Source organism: Hyperoodon ampullatus, assembly GCF_949752795.1.
Source record: "Hyperoodon ampullatus genome assembly, chromosome: 6".
Classification (NCBI taxonomy): domain Eukaryota; kingdom Metazoa; phylum Chordata; class Mammalia; order Artiodactyla; family Ziphiidae; genus Hyperoodon; species Hyperoodon ampullatus.
Window position 1 is genome coordinate 69,952,246 of NC_136919.1, and position 19,794 is coordinate 69,972,039.

A 19,794-nucleotide genomic window follows, 5' to 3' on the forward strand; every position below is an offset into this window, starting at 1 on the left:
CTGAAGATAACCACTGCAAATTCTACAAATTTGTACAAGCACTGACTTCTTCCAGCATTTGCACTGGCGAAAACTGCAGGAGACTGTATGAAACATTTGGAAAGTGGTAGAAGCTTGAAAAACTTCTAAAACAGGGCTCAAGATATCCCCAAAGACCTGAAGCAGAGAGGAAGGAACAATACCGAAGCTGACTACACTGTGCCAAGAGCCAACCTACAGCTATGGAAGGATAAGACTAGAGTCCTTTTTTTCTCTTATTCTACATGACCTTCTGTTCTTAGAACCTGAAGTCAAGGTATTACCCCAATACAGGTATAAGATTATTCTAGTTAGCTACTCTGCATCTTTGAGAATTTAGAAACACTTTGGTGTTATAAAGTCTATATTCTCAGATAAGCCTTAAATATCCTTAAGCTTGTTTTCCCAGTAACATTTTCATTGCTCCAAATACTGTTTAGATGTCTTTTAGAGATATCCTTCAGAGTACATACTTTTGATTATCCTGAACTATGTGACATTTTAGCAAAAACCAATTGTGTTTTCAATTAACAAATCACTGAGTAAAACCTGGGGAATTAAATTTCAGGGAAATTGATTAAGCACAATTTTTAAAACAGGTTTGTTATAATATAGTAAAAGCGCATTTCCTTAGGTGACTTGTAAGCTAACTAAGCATTTTAGAAGACTCAAACAGTATTAGGCAAAGTACTATCACTGAAACCTTCCTTCAAAACATGGCTTCCTGGTGTTAAAATGCTTAAATAAGGACAACATTCACCTGGAGGCATGTTCTAGTTTAGCAAATCTTTAATGTTATACTACATGCAAAAAGAAAGCATTTCTTAATCTAACAGATAACATTATTCAGTTTCACACCTTAAATGTAAAGCTTACTCACAGACAAAAAAAACTTACTTAAAACTGCTTACAGTAAGACTTTACATATTACATGGAAATAAATCTCACTTGTACAACATGTTAACAATGGTGTATAACTGTTTTAATAGTGGAAACAGTGTAATCAGGTTAAAAGATACCTATGCCAAAGATAAATTATTTAAGAGTACTTACCAAAATAACCTGGCTTTATTAATAAATGAAAAGCAGAAAATTTGACTATTATTACTGGATACTTTTCAAGGTTATTGGGGGAAAAAAAAGAACATGGTCAAGTAGGTATTTACAGATGAGGAAATTAAAGCTGAACGAATTCAAAGAAAACAAAGCAAAAAACTTAACCAAAGACCTAGAATTCAAAGCAAATTCTGATTCTAATGACTAAAACTATACAGCCTATAAGAGAACCAATGCTCTGTATACTTAATAGGCTCCTGGCTGCCTTTCTGAAAAGCAGATTCCTGGGCTCTACCCCAGGCCCACCCAATGCAGGGAGCGGGGGTGGGATTTGGTATCCCCCAGGAATCTGCATTATAAATACCGTACCTGGGTGAACCCGCAGTGTTGCTGACCATCGTTTTGAGAAACACTAATGTAAAGGAATGATGTATAAATCTGAAAGGGTGACATCAACTGATATCTGTAGTCATTTTAACTGATACCTGTAGTCATTTTTCTAAGCACCAAGTGATCTTTTAACACAAGAGAAGAGCAGCAATAAAGTCAAAGATCTAACTTCTTCTGCCCTCCTTTTGATTATCATCCATTCAGAACACTGCAAGTCATAGAAAGAGGAAATATTCTAAGTCTTTGGCAAACATGTCAGTAACAACCAAAAAACAATGGGGGAGACTGGTCCCTGGACCAGGGTTCTGAAACTAAACCTCTCATTTATAGCTCCCTACTCAAAATCAACATGACACTCTGATCTGATTTTTAAAAATCTTATTCCTTTTCTCCCATGAAAACCCAGACATCATTAAAACATTTTTGGGATTCCTTTAGAAATAGATCCCATCAATACATTCAAGAAAATCAGTTTTGTTACTTTATAGAACAGCAACTTTTATCTAAAAATACCACTTGATTTTTTTCAGAATTGGCTCAGTGACTTCTATTTGCAGTAGCCATAATTAAGAATACTCAAAAGCATGCACCACAGGCTTAGAATAGCTCAAAAAATCTTAAAAGAATGCTGGCAGCAATGACAACATTATCCTAAGACGTTCGCCAGCAGACCTTTTAATTGTAGCCTAGCGTAAGTTACCCTCCAAGTTCTAAGTGATGCTATGCCATTTCCATTTGATCTCAATCCCATGGTAGAACCTTGACACGCTGTTAAAAGCAGCAGTTTAACCTATTTGGTTTAAAAATCCTTTGAATACTAGCGAGCTATGCATTCTCCTTACAGAAAAAGGCACACAGGTGTTTACTGATTTAAGGTTTCTGTTCTGTGACAGATAACTGGAGAGAATGACAGAAATTTTTTAATTATGCAAACAACTGCTTTATAATATTTTATATATACTTATTTATACATTAAGGTATTTTATAAGCATGCTTCTCTCAAAATGAGAGGTAGTACGGTAGAGTGGTTCTAAGTATGTGCTCTTCTGAATCTCAGTCTACCACTTATCACCTATTTAATACTAGGTATATTAACTTCTCTAAATCTCAGTTATTCCCTCTTTACACTCAGAAAAGTATCCACTTCATTGATTGTTTAATGAGGATAACATGAGATAATCCAGGAAAAGTACTTGTATAGTGCCTGGCACATAGTGTTGTTTTAACAAGAGAATTATTGAACCATGCTTTAAAAAGGGTACTTCAGAATAATTTACTAAAAAGTTAAAACAAAAAGAGTTTTTGTTTCTGAGGTAAACTGACATTTCTATTTGAAATGTGAACACTATGGAGCATGAAAGATTATATAAGTAGTTTTCATGTCACTATGAAAACTCTCTCATGTTTAAAGATTTCAACTTTGCCTAGCCACAGACAATTCACTACGATATGATACAGAAATAAAATAACTTTCATAAGCATTTTCCCTCTTTATATATATACTTCCTTGTTCAAACTACTATGTGTTTTCTAGCTTACATTTCTCTTTATAGAAATCAGCTCCAATTTATAAATCAAGGTCCCTAAATTAGAACACTAAATTTAATAAAGCAATGAAAAAAAGCAAGTCACTAACAAGACTAGTATTCCCAAATTCACCTTTTTAACTGACGTGTAAATGTACCTTTTGAATCCTTATACGAAGGTATATGGGGAGATTCTGAGATCTAGTTTAACCCTAAGCCCAATTCAGAAAGCTTGTCTTAGAACGACTGACTGATGCATTTAAGAGTCTAATTCAAAGGAAAGCCAGAACTAGATCTCAGAACAAATATTCAACTACTACAGAGTATTCTCCCCCACTCAAGAATTTACCAATACTTAACGGCTGATAGAGCAGACAGAAGAAATAAAGAATACTTTTTAAACAGTGGTTCTGGAGCTAATTCTGCAAATACTACTCCCATGTTAACCTTTACCTTTTATATGGTCTGGGTTGGGGTTTGAGTTCTTAAGAGGAAGTGAAAGTTTGGGGAATTCAGAGAAATTATCATCAAGTCAAAAGAAACATTATGTGAATGATAATACACTAAAATTGCCACAAAACTCAAAACAGAATATTTCAATTGGTTAAAAAGGAAAAAAAAAAAGAATGTACCAATACATCATAAAAGATAAATTCTCCACAAACACACGATGGACACTGCTTTTCTATGTTAGCCAAGGTACAGATAAAGACTGCATAGCGGAAAATGGTCCCTCATTTAAATGATACAGATCATTTAGCTGGAATGAAATATAATTTCTTTTAGAAGAAGACTTAACTAATCCTTTATGTATATGGAAACAAAATGGAAAAATCAACAAGCCATAAGCCACCTATACAGGTACTAAAATAAAGATGAATACTCAGATTCCTCAGGTACTGTATATCATCTTCAGCCTTTAATATATTTGCTATGTTTAAATTGTCATATCAACCCCTTTCCCCCATATTGGTTCTTAGTAGCAACTGATAAGGCTGTACAAAAGGCAATCAGTGAATGGTTCTTAAACTTGAGTATACATATTAACCACCCAGAGGACTTATTAAAACACAGACCGCAGGGCCACCTCCAGAGAGCGATTCATTACATGTGGAGTAAGTACAAGAACTTGGATTTCTAACAAGTAATGTTGATGTTCCTGGACAGGACTATACTTTGAGAACCACTAGTCTAAGGCAGTGGTTCTCAACCATGGCTACACATTAGAATCACAGAGGAACTTTTGAGACAGCAATCCCCTGAGGTCCCAAAGATCAATCATACAAGAAGTTATGTAGGTGGGTCCTAGGCACTGATATTTTTAAAGCTTCCTAGACAACTAATGTGTAACTAGGGTTGAGAACCGCTAGTCTAATTAAGAGGAATCTAAACCAAATCCACTAAGAACAGATGTTTCTTAATACAAAAGCAGGGTAAGGAATTAAGCCTTTATCTGTTGATAAAGCAGCCAAATGATGAGTAAAGATTAAATTCAGTAGTGTGGCCTCAGTTGCTTACATACCCAGGGTTTAACTCAAAGTTGTATGAGTGCTGTCTGCTTTAAAACCCAGGCCAAGTCTAAAGCAAGTCTTTAGGTCATACAAAATGGTTGTCCTTTGAAGTTATGTAGGCTATTACCAATTACATGTACCATGTTTAAGGCAGAGTGGCAATAATACATATTGGTTAACCCTTAAGCTCTGGAGTCAGACAATTTAACAGATGTTACCTCTGGCAAGTTATGTAAGTAAGCCTTGGTCTCTTCATATGGGAGTTAATGTAACTAACATTATAGTTATTCTAAAGATTACATGAGCATTCATGTAAGAAGTTAGCTCAGAGTCTGGCACATAAGAGTTCATGTAATTAAATAGCTGTAAGCTCTGCTATAGACATATTAACCTACCAGAAACACTAAGGTAATGATTGCCCCTTTCCCAGTCTACTTCCCTATCAGTCAAGGTCATGGCTCATCACCACAATTAGCTTCAGGATCTCTACTCTCACAAGACTGCAGTCACAGATTTGTGAATTTAGATGTTCAGGACCCTTAAAATTCTTAAACCTTCAGAGAGTAACTAACTAATGGGAATAAAGACAACTTTTAGAAAGCTATGGAAATACACAGTACAAGCTCACTATGAAATAAGGGAAAATTTGATGTTCTTTTTCTTTAACTGACCATTTAACCACTCCATGGATTTATAATTGCCTATATTACCTTGACATTTGCTCACTTCTGAATCCCCTTCCCTTTTGTTTTCTGCCCAAAATACCACTAAAAGCAAAAGTTTCAAGCAGGCGTAGTCATTCTCCAATAAACACACTTTAGGGGTGTGATCATTTTGTGATGTATAGAAATATTGAATCACTATGCTGTAGCTAACATAATGTTGTAGGTTAATTATACCTCCTATACTATAGGATGGCTCTAATCAAAGTTTTGGTGAGGATGTGGAGAAATTGGAACCCTCATACACAACTCATGGGAATGTAAAATGGTGCAGCCACTTTGGAAACAAGTCTGGCAGTTCTTCCCAAGGTTAAACATAACTGCCATACAACCCAGCAATCTCGCTGCCACACACATGCCAAAAAACTAAAACAAATGCCTACACAAAAAAGTGGTACATGAAGGTTCCTAGCAGCAAAAAGTAGAAAACACCAGTGTCCATAAACTGATAAATGGATAAATAAACAGTGGTAATATGGAGCATTATTTGACAATAAAGGAATATGGTACTGATATAAGCTCCAACATGGATGAACCTTGAAACATTATGCTAAGTGAAAAAAGCCAGTCACAAAAGACCACATGTTATAGGATTCCACTTATATGCAATGTCCAGAATAGGCAAATCCAGAGTCAGAAGATTCCCGATTGCCTATGGCTGAGAGGAGTTGGGGGAAGGGCTGGTGGGGGTAGGGAAACGGGGAGTGACTGCTAACGGGTACGGGGTTTGTGGAAGACCAAAATGTTCTAAATTAGATTGTGGTGACTGTTGCACAGTCCTGTTAATATACTAAAAAACCACTGAATTTTACACTTTAAATGGGCGAATTGAATGCTATGTGAATTATACCTGAATAAAGCTGCTTTTAAGAAGTTAAAACTTTACAGAAGATTTAAGAATCTGCTGGAATCTAAATCTCTAAAGTCTAGATTTAATATTTGTACTGCTAGCTCTTTCTCCCAAAGTACTTACTGGATTGGTTTAATTCTAAAAATACAAAGCCCTTGCTAAGGCAAGGGTGATGACAGATTAATAGTATAAAACAGCCATCATGAAAAAACAAAACAGAACAAACCCACATATATGTTCTTTGTAGCAGGCACTTTGATGTTAACTCCACAATTTTGCTTTATATTATTTGCAGTAGGAAGCTCTCAATTCAGTCTATGTTCATCAAGGAATCTATAGAAAAGGGACCCCTGAAAACAGTAAAACTCTTAAACCTTAAAACATTTCAAACAGATCTCTTAACAGAACCTGCTTTTTATGCACTTAGAATATTTGTATCCATAATTTTGAGAGGAAAAATGGAATAATAGCAAACAAATGATTTCACTGAGATTCTAGAACAATGTCAACTACTAGATTTGGCTTTTGGTGTTGTTTTGTGGAACACATCTACCTAATAAGTAACATTATAAATCTGTAATACGTATCACTTCTCACAGATTAAAAATTGTTTTTAACTCTGCTCTGACTGGAGTGGGGATTGAAGATGCAGAGTAGTATACCTACTTATCTTGTTCTGAGACAGCAATGCTTTTAATGAAATTCATTTCAAAGACTGAGAATTCATTTGGCCTGGTTAATATGTTAGGACCTGTAGGTCATTATAAAAGTAACTTTTGAACAGTGCCATTTTAAACTGACAAACACTGCATATCCCAGAAGAATTCCTCGGACAGGTTCCTTGGTCCCATGTACAATGCCTCTCTGCACTGGCCAAATGACAAGCTGTTCAAAACGCACTCGCACTGCTGCACTCAAGAGTTTGGAGACAATTAAGCAGATTACTTTCAACTTAATCTATGAGAAAAATGAAGTTAATTCATTGAGAGAAATGACAGTACTAAATTAGAATCATAAATAGAATGGGATGGCAGCCTATATGTACTTAAAGTCTATTAAGTACAAAAAAATTGTCTGACAAATACTGTTTTGGAAGTAAAAATTAGAGTGATTGGATTAATGACCTCTAACTTTATTTCCCTTTGCAATGTAACATTTCTAGTAATTCTCCCTGTCTGAGGTTGAAGATAGCCAACACTTGTTTTTGTCTCCTCAGTGCAGACCATTCTCTATCTTTAGAGATTTGACTGGTAGGAAGTTTAAGTTATCCTGAAATCTACCTTCTATGTTGTACAGAACTTTCACCCAGAGCTTTTAAAATATGAAAGCTATCTTGATCCCAGTCTTTTCAATGTAAATACTTAGTTCTTTTAGCTATTCTTCATGTTGATTTTACATTTTGACTTCTACTCTAAAGATGCACCACGTCCTGTTGGTATTATTCTTAAAGCACGAAGATGGAAAACAATATTCCAGTAGAGAATAACGAGCCCGGTAAAATGGTAGCACCACCAGTCTTGTTCTAGATATCTTACTTCTAATAAAACATCCTACAGTGTAACTATTTGATAGCTACATTCTATTGACTAAGTTGGAGCTTACTACTCAGTAAGAATCTATTACCACTGCTAAGCCATATACTCCACAATTTGTCGTCAATGCATCCTCCGTCCAAGAACGTAAGAACTTGTTTAATAAGTTATTGAAATTAACACGAACTTGACTATAGTTTTTAACTTTTCTGATAACCGTGACGAATGAAACTTTTACAGGATTCTTTATCACATCCATATGGGATCATGACTTTTTCTAGATGCTTATACCAGCCTTTTGTTATCTGGGACTCTCATCCAGAAACTCATCTATTTTATTTATTTCACACTTTATTCTGTATAGTCCTTTTCTCTTTTTGAAGATATGAATGACATTTACTAAGCATCTGATATCTTATGTCTCAAAGAAAGTTCAGCTACCATATCTTTAAGTTGCCAGCACTGAAACAATTCCATCATGTAAAATTATTTTGGACAGATAATTTTAGTCTTCTCATGCATGTTGGGTTTAGACTAACATTCATTCTAATCAAGACAAACTTCTTCATTAAAAAATAACCAAATAAACGCTAAGACATTGTGATTTATGTTCTAACATTGTACCAAACTCAGGTCTATCCCTTGGAAAGTCTTATTCCAAAACCAACTAAGAGCCCCTAAAACTGTAAAAAAATTTAACAAGCCTTAGTTCACTTAGTGTTTAAAGCTTCTAACCCTATTTCTACACTGTGCCATTCTATACTTTTTTTTTGCCAAATAATAACTCCTTTATTGGCCAGAATCAGGTCCCAGGTAGCAGGTTTCTGCGTTATTTCTTCTTTTCTCCAAGAAACAGAATAAAAACTTGAAGCAAGTCAAGAACTCTACTTGTTGACAGCCGATATACAGATAGCTTAAGTCCTCCACTCTTGCCTCTTTGCCATGGTATTCATAAACCCAGACACTGGTTACTATTAACACATCAACTCCAATCCCTTTCTATCCCAGGCTTGATTTACCAATATTGCCAGTCCTGGCCAATCCCAGATCTTAATACTCATTCTAGTTGTTGCTTCTATTATCATCTACTATGGTAAAAAACAGTATGATTGCACATTTGAAATAAGCCATGTTGGCAAGTTAACTACAACCATAAAAAGTATCAGAAAAGATGAAAGGGATCTACTTTTGACCCCTTTCCAGGTATCCTGGAAATCTGAGTTGACACCAGTCTTTTATACCATTTTTGTTAAGAAAAATCAAAACCATTTTAGGATCTTGAACTCACACCTGATAAAGATTTGGTTTCATACTTTCTATACATATTAAAATGTCACTTGAATGAAGACAAAGATCATTTAGTGTTGAATAAACACTAAATCTTTCCCCATAGTAACTTTTATATTAGGATTTTGAAAATAGGTAAGGAAAATAATTCAGTGTTAAAGTCTAAGCCCTCAAAGCAAGTTCTTAATACTGTTTTCACATAAACATTTAAAAACACTTTGTTGTATAAAATGGATGACTAATAAGAACATGCTGGGGCTTCCCTGGTGGCGCAGTGGTTGGGAGTCCGCCTGCCGATGCAGGGGACACGGGTTCGTGCCCCGGTCCGGGAGGATCCCACGTGCCGCGGAGCGGCTGGACCCGTGAGCCATGGCCGCTGGGCCTGCGCGTCCGGAGCCTGTGCTCCGCGGCGGGAGAGGCCACAGGAGTGGGAGGCCCGCGTACCGCAAAAAAAAAAAAAAAAAAAAAAAAAAAAAAAAAAAAAAAAAAAAGAACATGCTGTATAAATAAATAAAATAAAATTCAAAAAAATTTTTTTTGTTGGGAGAGGGTGATTGGGAAGTGATTGCTGGGCATATAGTTTTTTGGGGAAAATAAAAATGTTCTATGAGTAGTGTGTGATAATGCACAATCCTATGAATATATTAAAGACAGTGAATTGTACCCGTAAAATGTATAAATTTTACGTGAATTATCCCAATAATAGCTTTTAGAAAATATTTCAATCTCATTCTAAAGGCTATTACAGGGACTTCCCTGCCCGTCTGATGGTTGAGACTCCGCAATTCCACTGCAGGGGGCATGGGTTCGATCCCTGGTTGGGGAACTAGGATCCCACATGCCCCGCGGCATGGCCAAAATAAATAAATAAATAAATGCTATTACATTACACACTATTATATACTTTCTAGAATATTATTAAAATATATAGCAAAAACCCTAATAGAGGACCAGACAAAGAGAAACCCTTACATATTGAATTAAGCCAGGTATTAGGATACCCAAAACAACAAACCACTTAGGAGCCAGATGCTAAATGTTGAGGAGCTATTATATTACAACCACTGAACAAACAAAAATAAAAACAAATGGTACTAGACCGAACATGACCCCTAGATGATTTCTTCTGAAAGACTATTATTTGAAAACAATCTTGAGATGGAAGATTTTGCTTCTACAAACAAACACAAGTCCTCAATAGCATGGGCACTTACTCATCATACTCGATACGATAAATAACGTCTTCATCAGCAGCAACAGAATCTGAATTAGACGTAGAGGGTACATTGTCCAATTTATTTGTTTTCTCTTTGGAATTATGATTTATATTTCCATTAGTCCTTTTATAAGAACTGCCATTCTTCAGTGGAGTTTTGCCACGTGAGTGTCCATCAGAAGCTCTAGTAACACTATGTATACGTGCTTCAAACCAAGCACCAAGGGCGACATCTCTGGCATCCACCAATTCATTTACCTAAAAAAAAGTTTAAAATTAGTAAATGAAGCGTAATTTCATCTACTGCTTCAAAAACATTAATATAACTCAAGTTATTTTGAGGGTTATCATAGTTAATATTTGCAGATATTCATGTTTAAAGTAATTTCAAAGATTAGAACGAAACTATTCTTTTTGGATTATACTGTCAAATCTGTTATTTACTAATATGAAAATTAACTTTCCTCCCAATATCCTTCAATGAAATAGGTATTTTCTTTAACTATTCTTTACCCATATCTATATTAGACTTTTAAAACATAATTCTTGTGCACCCAAGAGTTATTCTGGCATGTCATTCATTAAGAATGTTACTAACAGGGCTCCCCTGGTGGCGCAGTGGTTGAGAGTCCGCCTGCCGATGCAGGGGACACAGGTTCATGCCCCGGTCCAGGAGGAACCCACATGCCGCGGAGCAGCTGGGCCCGTGAGCCACGGCTGCTGAGCCTGAGCGTCCGGAGCCTGTGCTCCTCAACGGGAGAGGCCACAACAGTGAGAGGCCCGCGTACCACCCCCCCCCAACCAAAAAAAAGAAAAAAAAAAAGAATGTCACTAACAAAAAGCCAGAACTTTGAAGTATTATGACTGTGATATTAATTTGTTCCATTAATTTCTTCACAATCCTACAGATAATTTACAGTCAGTCCAACCAGAAAACACAGTATTAAACAGAAAATAAAACTCGAAAACGAGGGACTTACGCACATGTACAAAGGAAAGAATCTAGTGAACCTACCTATATAAAATGGAGATAAGTTCCACCAACAGCAAGTGACTAGCAAATGCATTATTTAGTACCTCAAAGAACAAAGAAAATATAAAGAGAACAGAGCTATAAACATGCAAAATGTATGTAGTCAACTCTAATGGATGATCCAGAACTAAACCATACAATCTAACAAAAGGAAAACAGTATTAGAAGACAGGTATACCAGAGAAATTTAGAGTTACCTAAGTAGTCGGTTTAAAAAAAAAAAAAATCCTGTCCTAAAAAAGCTGAGGGAATTGGTCTAAAGGTCAAAGCCCTTTCAGGAGCAACAACCAAAGACATTCCTTCAACTTTTTAAAAAGTCTTTAAAAAGAAAAAAAAAAAAAAACCACATTACTAATACAAGATCATTACCTAATCAAGCTAGCTCTTCCTGAGGGTCTAAGACCACTTAAGGTATCCAACAGAATTCTGACAGATGGTATCACATAGGGTAGGGGTGGGGGTTCGTATGTACTAAAGTTAATACCCATATACCAGGTATTATGCAAGGCTCCTTTAGTTAGGCTTGTCTAACTAATCTTAATAATTAGTAAATCATATTTTACAGGATAAGGAAACAAAGGCTCTGACAAGTTAACTTGCTCCAAATGAAAGTTAATAGAATGTAAAACTAGGATTTGAAGACACCTTGACCTTAAAGCTTATGTTTTTGCTACTATTCATTACTATACATTTTGTAAGGCTATAGCTACCACAGTGATTCCTCTGATGGATCTCAGCAAAGTTGACTGAAAACCTTCTGGAAAGAACTGACTGTTCTCGATGCCATTAAGGACATTTGTGATTCATGGGAAGAGGTCAAAATATCAACATTAATAGGATTTAGAATACATTGATTCCAACCCTCATGGATGACTTTGAGGGGTTCAGGACTTCAATGTGATGGAAATAGCAAGAGAACTAGAATTAGAAGTGGATCCTGAAGATGTGGGTGAATTGTTGTAATCTCATGGTAAAACTTGAATGGATAAGGAGTTGCTTCTTATGGATGAGCAAAGAAAGTAGTTTCTTGAGATGGAAGCTACTCCTGCTGAAGACGCTGTAAAGATTGTTGAAACAGCAAAGGATTTAGAATACTATATAAACTTAGTTGATAAAGCAGTGGCGGGGTTTGAGAGGACTCAACTCCGATTTTGAAAGAAGTTCTACTGTGAGTAAAATGCTATCCAACAGCCTTGAATGCTACAGAAAACTTGTTTGTGAAAGGAAGAGTCAATCTATGACAAAGTTTCACTGTTGTCTTATTTAAGAAACTGCCACAGCCACCACCACCCTGATCAGCCAGCAGCCATCAACACGGACGCAAGACCCTCCACCAGCAAAAAGATCATGACTTGCTGAAGGCTTAGATGGTTATTTTTTAATAAAGCATTTTAAAATTAAGGTATGTACATTTTTAAAAGAAATTATGCTGTTGTACACTTAATAGGCTATAGTATAGTGTAAATGTAATTTTTGTATGCACTGGAAAACAAAAAACTTGTTTGACTTCTTTACTGCGATATTCTTTTTTTGCGGTCGATATTCTTTTTTTTGCAGTCGTCTGGAGCCAAACCCGTATTATCTCCAAGATATGCCCGTAGCCACATTTAGAGAAAAGTCTTTCATGTCCAAGTATTTGATAAAAACCCAAACAAACAAAAAAAACCCAAGTATGAGAGGCAAGGAAAAATCATTAAAAAATAAAACAGTACCAAGAGCAAATACTTGAGAAATTACCATAGCTAGCTGTAGCACTTTGTATGTTCTGTGGAAAACATACAAGCTCTGCAGATAAACCTCAGTTTAAGCCCTTGCTTATCACCTACTAGATGTAACCTTGAACAAGTTACTTAACCTGTCCCAGCCTCAGCTTCTTTTATAAAGTAACATACTCCGCAGTATACTGAGATTAGGTGACAAATCTGTATGATGTGCCAACCTAGCAAGCATATAGTAGGAACAAATGAAATAACTCTCCTTCCACTAAGTATCAACATATGTCCTATGTTAAAACTAATTAAAAATCATAGTATGGTCTTATTACCATACCATGCTTATTTAGTAAATACATTAGCCATTTAACGTTATATACATTACCTCCTTTAAAAATTACAATGCAACATTCTTATTTTCCAGTTAGGTTCAGAAGTGAAATACACTTGCCCTCAGAAGATACACAGCTAGAAATGGGAGCTAAGCTGATAAAGGTTTCTCTAACTCTGAACATGATTCTCTCTTTATACCGTGTTTCTTCAGAGTTACAAATCAAAACACAGTATGGTTCCATTTATATAAAGTTCAGAAATAGGAAAATTAGGGATGCATACATAGGTTAAAGGTTATTAAGAGGTTAAGTAAAATAAAAGGTTAAAGCTAATAAAAAGTAAAGAAATGACTACCATAGAAGTTTGGGTAGTAGTTACAACTAGGGAGGAGGGAGTTTAATAAAGAGGGGCACATGAGAAGCTCCTGGCGTACTGCTGTTCTATTTCTTAATTTGAGTGGTATTTATGGACACTGACTTCATAGTATCTTGTTAAGTTCTACTCTTATTTGTTGTCTATTACATTTCATGATCAACAAGGTTAAATAAAGCAGCACTGCACTATAGACAAAAGACAGGAAATATAAGAAATCCATGATTTTTACTTAGTAATTACTGATAATTTTCCTCTTTATTTGCTACAATAAGCATAGACATGTAAAAAAGTTTTAACAGTGCCACACACTTAGCTAAACCCTAAAAGCTTACTATCATCATGCTAAACAGTTATTATTTAAGCCAGAATGAGTCATCTCAACAGTAAGATCTGATGTGAGTCATACAAAGCTTCCACATTTAAAAACCAGAATTAAAACCAATTTAGGCATCAGAGGTCCACCTGGTTTCAGAAAATAAATTACTTCCTAGAGTCAGTGTGATTCAATGTGTTGTACAATGGGAATGGATGGACCCAGCCTCTGCAATCTTCCAGACTTTCTAAACGTGATAGTGATATCTGGTTTCTTACGACGTATGAAAAGCCATCTGAAATTGACCAAATATTGCTCAAAGTTATGAAATAGGGCAAAACAAGACTGATATTGGATAACAACTTCAGATTAAAATTTCATCTTAAAGTTTAAATGTTTACCTAAAATTTCATCTTAAAGTTTAAATGTTTACCTATGTCTTTTTTTTTTTTTTTTTTGCGGTACGTGGGCCTCTCACTGTTGTGGCCTCTCCCATTGCGGAGCACAGGCTCCGGACGCGCAGGCTCAGCGGCCGTGGCTCATGGGCCCAGCCGCTCCACCGCATGTGGGATCTTCCCGGACCGGGGCACCAACCCGTGTCCCCTGCATTGGCAGGCGGACTCTTAACTACTGCACCACCAGGGAAGCCCTACCTATGTCTGTTTTGAGTACACTACTTTGAAAATCCACTTTTTGTGCCTGCTTATCATGAGGTCCAAAAATATTCTTAGGCAAAAGAAGGGAAAGCCTCCAAATCTGTTTGCTCATCCATAGAGAAAATCTTTATAAAGCAAAAATTACATAGGTAAGAATTCATGAAGAGGAAAAAAAAACCTCCCAATTTTTAAATGATTCAGACACAATTTAATGAAATTTTGATATACTCACTATTCAGAGACTTGCTCTAAGGAAAACAGACAAAATTTAAAGCAAACTCAAAATAAGTCAAAAGTAGAAGCCTCTGAGCATTTTCAGGCTAGCCCAAAAGAATATCTAATATAATTATGAAGGCAGAGGGCAATATCATCTGTTTACCCCTCATTTCTAGTACCCAGTACAAATATACACTAAATATCTAAATATTCAATAAACGGATTATCCAGAAATAAGCCCTTCTATATGAAAAAGTCACTAGTCAAAATTTCAAATATCTATGACAATTACCGAGCTTCATCCAAAAAAGCAAGTAAGTTTGTGTTAGCCTCTTCAACTAAAGAGGAAGGTTAAGTGCAGCTTTGACTAAACATATTACTTTACAAATAACAGTAGCCTTTTGAGAGTTTACATGCCAGGTTCCAAGTGTATTTCTAAATGAGGAAAGGGAGACAATGTACTTACTTGCCAAATTTGTCCAACTCAGAAAGTGGCTGAGCTGAAATTTGAAACCAAGTCTGACAACAAAGCTCAAGTCCTTAACATCTATGCTATATATTAATATGAAATATAAGAGATGTTTAAAAAACAAAACCAAGTACTAGAAACAGTTGACAGCCAGAGTGCGAACACTGCAAATAAAAAGCAAAGATCTGCTAAGAGAAGTAGTTTCTCATGATGCTTGTCTGAATTAGTTTTGGGGGAGGGGACACAACTGGGTATTGAGAAGTGTGCTAAACAGAGAATTTAAACTGACCTTAACTACTTGACCTTGCTTAATCTCAGATCTGCAGATTCATAAACTGGTCCTCCTATGAAAACAAATTCATACCTACATGGCCCAAAACAAATCAAGTCAAAAGTAGCAGCTTCTAAACTGTTGCCCTTAAAAGTTAAAATGTAATAATGTAAGCTTAATATGGACACAGATGGTTACATAAATATTTACAGATACCTGGATATACAGGAGTTATTATATATACTACATGTATTTCCTTGCTCTGTCAGCTGAGGGCCCTAAAAACAAGGATACCCCAGTAGTAAGGAGCACCTAGAGCCCAGATCTTAGTTTCCAATACCATTCTCCAATTAAAGGAACCAAGGCTCCTTGGAGAAATGGTTGACTGCAGGACTGGGGCAGGAAACTTACAAGATGAGCCCGAAAGAAAAGCGCTAGTGCTAGTGCCAGAAAGAAAGCACTTCAACGAAAATCAAAGAAACCCAAAATAATGGGGGTATATGGAAGGGACACAGGAGAAAAAATATCCATACTGATGTCAATAAATGACTGAGGAAATGGAGAAGAGACAAGTCTCCCGCATAAAAGAATTCCCAATAATTTTTGTAGATAATCTGACTACATGCAGTTTGGGCTGCATATAATGACTTCATCTCAAAAAAATACAGTATGTAAAGGGGGGTGGGGGAAAGTAAACCGACAGTGAAGAAATGTGACACACACTACACCTTGGCCGGGTGATTATGGTTCATATCAACAGTAGTAAATTACTACTGATGTAAAACCTAAATTATAATCACCAAATAGAATGTCGACAGTACAGTGCCCTAGATATGTGATGAAAATAGCACTTCACCTCTGTGCTCCTCCTCCCAAAATATGTAAATCCAGTCTAATGATGAGGAAAACAAATGAATCCTAACATGGCATTTTACAAAATACCTGACCAATACTCCTCAAAACTGTCAAGATCATCAAATACAAAGTCTGAGAAACTGCCACAGCCAAGAGGAGCTTAAGGAGACGTGACAACTATCTTAGTATAATACTAATTAAATGTAATACAGTGTCCTAGATGGGATTCTGGAACATAAAAGACATTAGGTACAAGCTAAGGAGATATGGTTCATTAATTATAACAAACGTGCCACACACTAATGTTAGATGTTAACAACGGGGCAAACCAGGTGTGGGATATATGGAAACTCTGTAGTAACTTCCCAATTATGCTGTAAATCTAAAACTGTTCTAAACTAACAAGTTTATTTTTTAAATAATGTGAAAAAATATCAAGTAGAAAGTTTTGGTAACTGAAAGAGTGATGAAATCAATAAGTGACGTAGACAACAATTTGGCAAGTGGGCTTTCAATATTAACGATTCAATCTGAACTGTGAGCACTACACAAGGCACTAACTTATGTCAGTTTTGTGCATATCATGTAAGTTTATTCCCAGACTTTTGTTTTGTTACTATACTTTTTTCTTTTACTAAATGATCATAGTAAGGAAAGCTACTGGTATTTAAACAGCCACTCTGCTGATGGCTCATAATGCTCTAAGGTATTTTCTCAGCTTTCCAGGTATTCCTAAGTAAAGACTGCCTTCTCCAGTATTTACAACACTTTGTTTTCTGCTTATCTGTATCATCTAGCACTTCTAGAAAGATGTTAAACAATAGCATTAACGGGCTTCTTTGTCTGGCTCCTGTCTTTAATGGGAATGTTTGTGGCTTTTCCCCACCATTAAGCATGATGCTGGGTGTGGTTTAAAATATTCATCTATTCCATCTGTTCCTCTTACCAAGGATTTTTTTAAAAAATCAGAAATGAATTCAAATTTTTATTTAGATGCAGAAAACAGATTAGATCATTTGTTTTCTTTGGTTTATTAATATGAAATATTAAAATATTTCTTAACAATGAACTATCCCACTTCCTGACAAACCACAATTAGTCAAGGTATGTTCTTCTAATATACAGTTATAATTTTATTTGTAAAACATAACTTAGGTTTTACATCAATATGTAGTGACACTAGTGTGCTTTTTATCATGTTTCAAGTATCAGTATTACACTAAATTTATAGAACAAATGAAAGCTTTCCTTTTTTTTTTTTTTTTTTTTTTACATTTGTGGGTCAGTTTAGATATCTTTGTGGGTTTAAAGCAATTCATCAGTATAGTCAGGCCAGGTACTTTGATACAACTCTTTGCCAGTTTTGATTCTTTCCATTTTTATGGATCTGTTTGCATTTTTCCATAGATCTCTATTTGCATTTTCTTAATTCATTTTGTCTACCAATCTTTAATTTTTAGTCTTGAAAAAGCTCTGAAAATTAAGTTTGGGTCCCAGTTTATCCCAACCAGTAAGAATTAAGAAAAAATATAAGGATAGAAAAAGATGGGGCAAAACTGTCAATTATTCCTACAAAACTTACTAGAATTTGAAGAAGTTGCTGGATAACAAAGGTCAATAAATAAATCAATTGCATTTCTACATACCAAACAAACCGCAATTTTAAAAGGCAACCATTTGTAACAGCATCAAAAACAAAGCTACTAGAAATAAGTCAAAGATATGTAAACAGAAAAGTAATTGAGAAACATGTCAAAGATCTAAATTAATGGAGACATCTATCATTCGTGAATGAAGGACTCAACATTGTAAGGATGTCAATTCCCCAAGCTGATCTACAGATACAGTATGCATCGAAATTCCACCAGCACTTTTATTTCTAGGTAAAAATTCCTAAAGAAATTCTTGAACATGTATACCAGGATACACATAGTTGGTTCAAAACAGCACAGTTTAAAACAGCTAAAACTGGAAACAGCCCAAATACCTATTAATCATGGATTAGATAAATGTATTGTGGCATGTTAATAAAATGGAATAATGTAATAGTGAAAATAAAATATCTATATGCAAAAAAGTAAAAGTTCAAATACAGGCAAAACAAAACATTGTTTAGAGATACACACATAAGTAGTTAACACTAAAGAAAAATAAAATGACCATAGAAGTGAGAACAAGTAGTTTACCTCTTACGGAAAGAGAGGGAGATGTGTTCTGGTAGGGGCACACAGGAGGCTTTAAAAAGTAACTACTTAACCTTGGTGGAATTACACAGGTGTCTGCTTTATCATTCTCTGCACTGTACATACACATTTTATACATTTGCCTATATATCTTTCACTAGTATTTCAAGATTACTTTTAAAAGTTAAAATATTAACAGCCCAATCTTTACTCTCAAACAGCAATCAATGTTTTATTGTTCACAACACCCTGAAGAGAACATATCTATATTCTCACAATTAACCAGAAGTCTGAGGAAGACAACATACCTTGTATAGTCCAATGCCAGGATCAATAAGAAAATCATGAGTTGATGTAGACGGCTGACCGGAAGGTCCCACCCTTGGGGTTTTCTTTACCTTAGGTGGACTATTAGAACAGGGTTTGGCCTGTACATCAGTCTGTTTAGATGTGCTAGGAAGGTCAGGGTCTGGACGAACTAGCAGCTGAATTATATCATTCAGTCCAACATCATAATCAAATAAAGTATATCCATTTTCTAACTAGAAAAAAAGGATAGAAAAAGATTAAAATGCTTCTCTCAAAACTCAATCTTTCTACATCCTTAGTTACTCAAATGTCCTAGCTAAATTATTAAAATAAAATACAGAGCACTGAAATTTAGTGATTGTGAAGCCATTCCTATGGCCTCTGATGACAGCATCTTTTCAGGACCTCAATAAATTCTTAAGAATCATTCTATATCAACTATAGGGAAAACTGACAGCCACTGAAACCAAAAATGTTATCACTGCTGCTGTGACCTCATCACCTAGGCAGAAAAACTCTAAACTTCAACAAGTTTTGTGTATTTTAATGAATCTACAAGAAAGGTGAATTTTGAAAGTGAACTGTTTTATGACCTTGTGTTCATAAAGACATTTAATCATTTTATCTTTCTGAAGCAGTAATTTTTAAAAATCAAGCAGAAAAAAAATTCAAGCAGGAATAATTACAATTCTTGCTTATGCTACTCCAACTTGCTCAAAGTTCTCTGTAAAGGTGATCAAGTTGTATTATGAAAAGTATTCCAGGATGACTAGTGAATAAACTATCTTGCAACTTACCCATATTTTGGCAAGGTCTCTATAAAGGTCTGAATGGCGTCCACCAGCCCCACCCCCAACCCCTCCCAAATATGGTGAAGTCCTAATCCCAAGTAACTCAGAATGAGACCGTATTTATTTGGAAATAGGATCTTTACAGATGTAATCAAGTTAAAACTAGATGA

The 19,794-nt window shown here is 35.5% G+C and overlaps 1 protein-coding gene across 1 annotated transcript in view; it reads right to left on the reverse strand.

Moving 5' to 3' along the window:
* Positions 1–19,794, reverse strand: part of UHRF2 (ubiquitin like with PHD and ring finger domains 2) — a gene marked incomplete at both ends in the record, with an annotated part of 72,956 nt that overhangs the window by 47,850 nt on the left and 5,312 nt on the right. Inside the window, 2 exon segments of the mRNA XM_079707193.1 lie at positions 10,107–10,366; positions 18,833–19,066. Coding sequence (XP_079563319.1) covers positions 10,107–10,366; positions 18,833–19,066 — 494 coding nt within the window.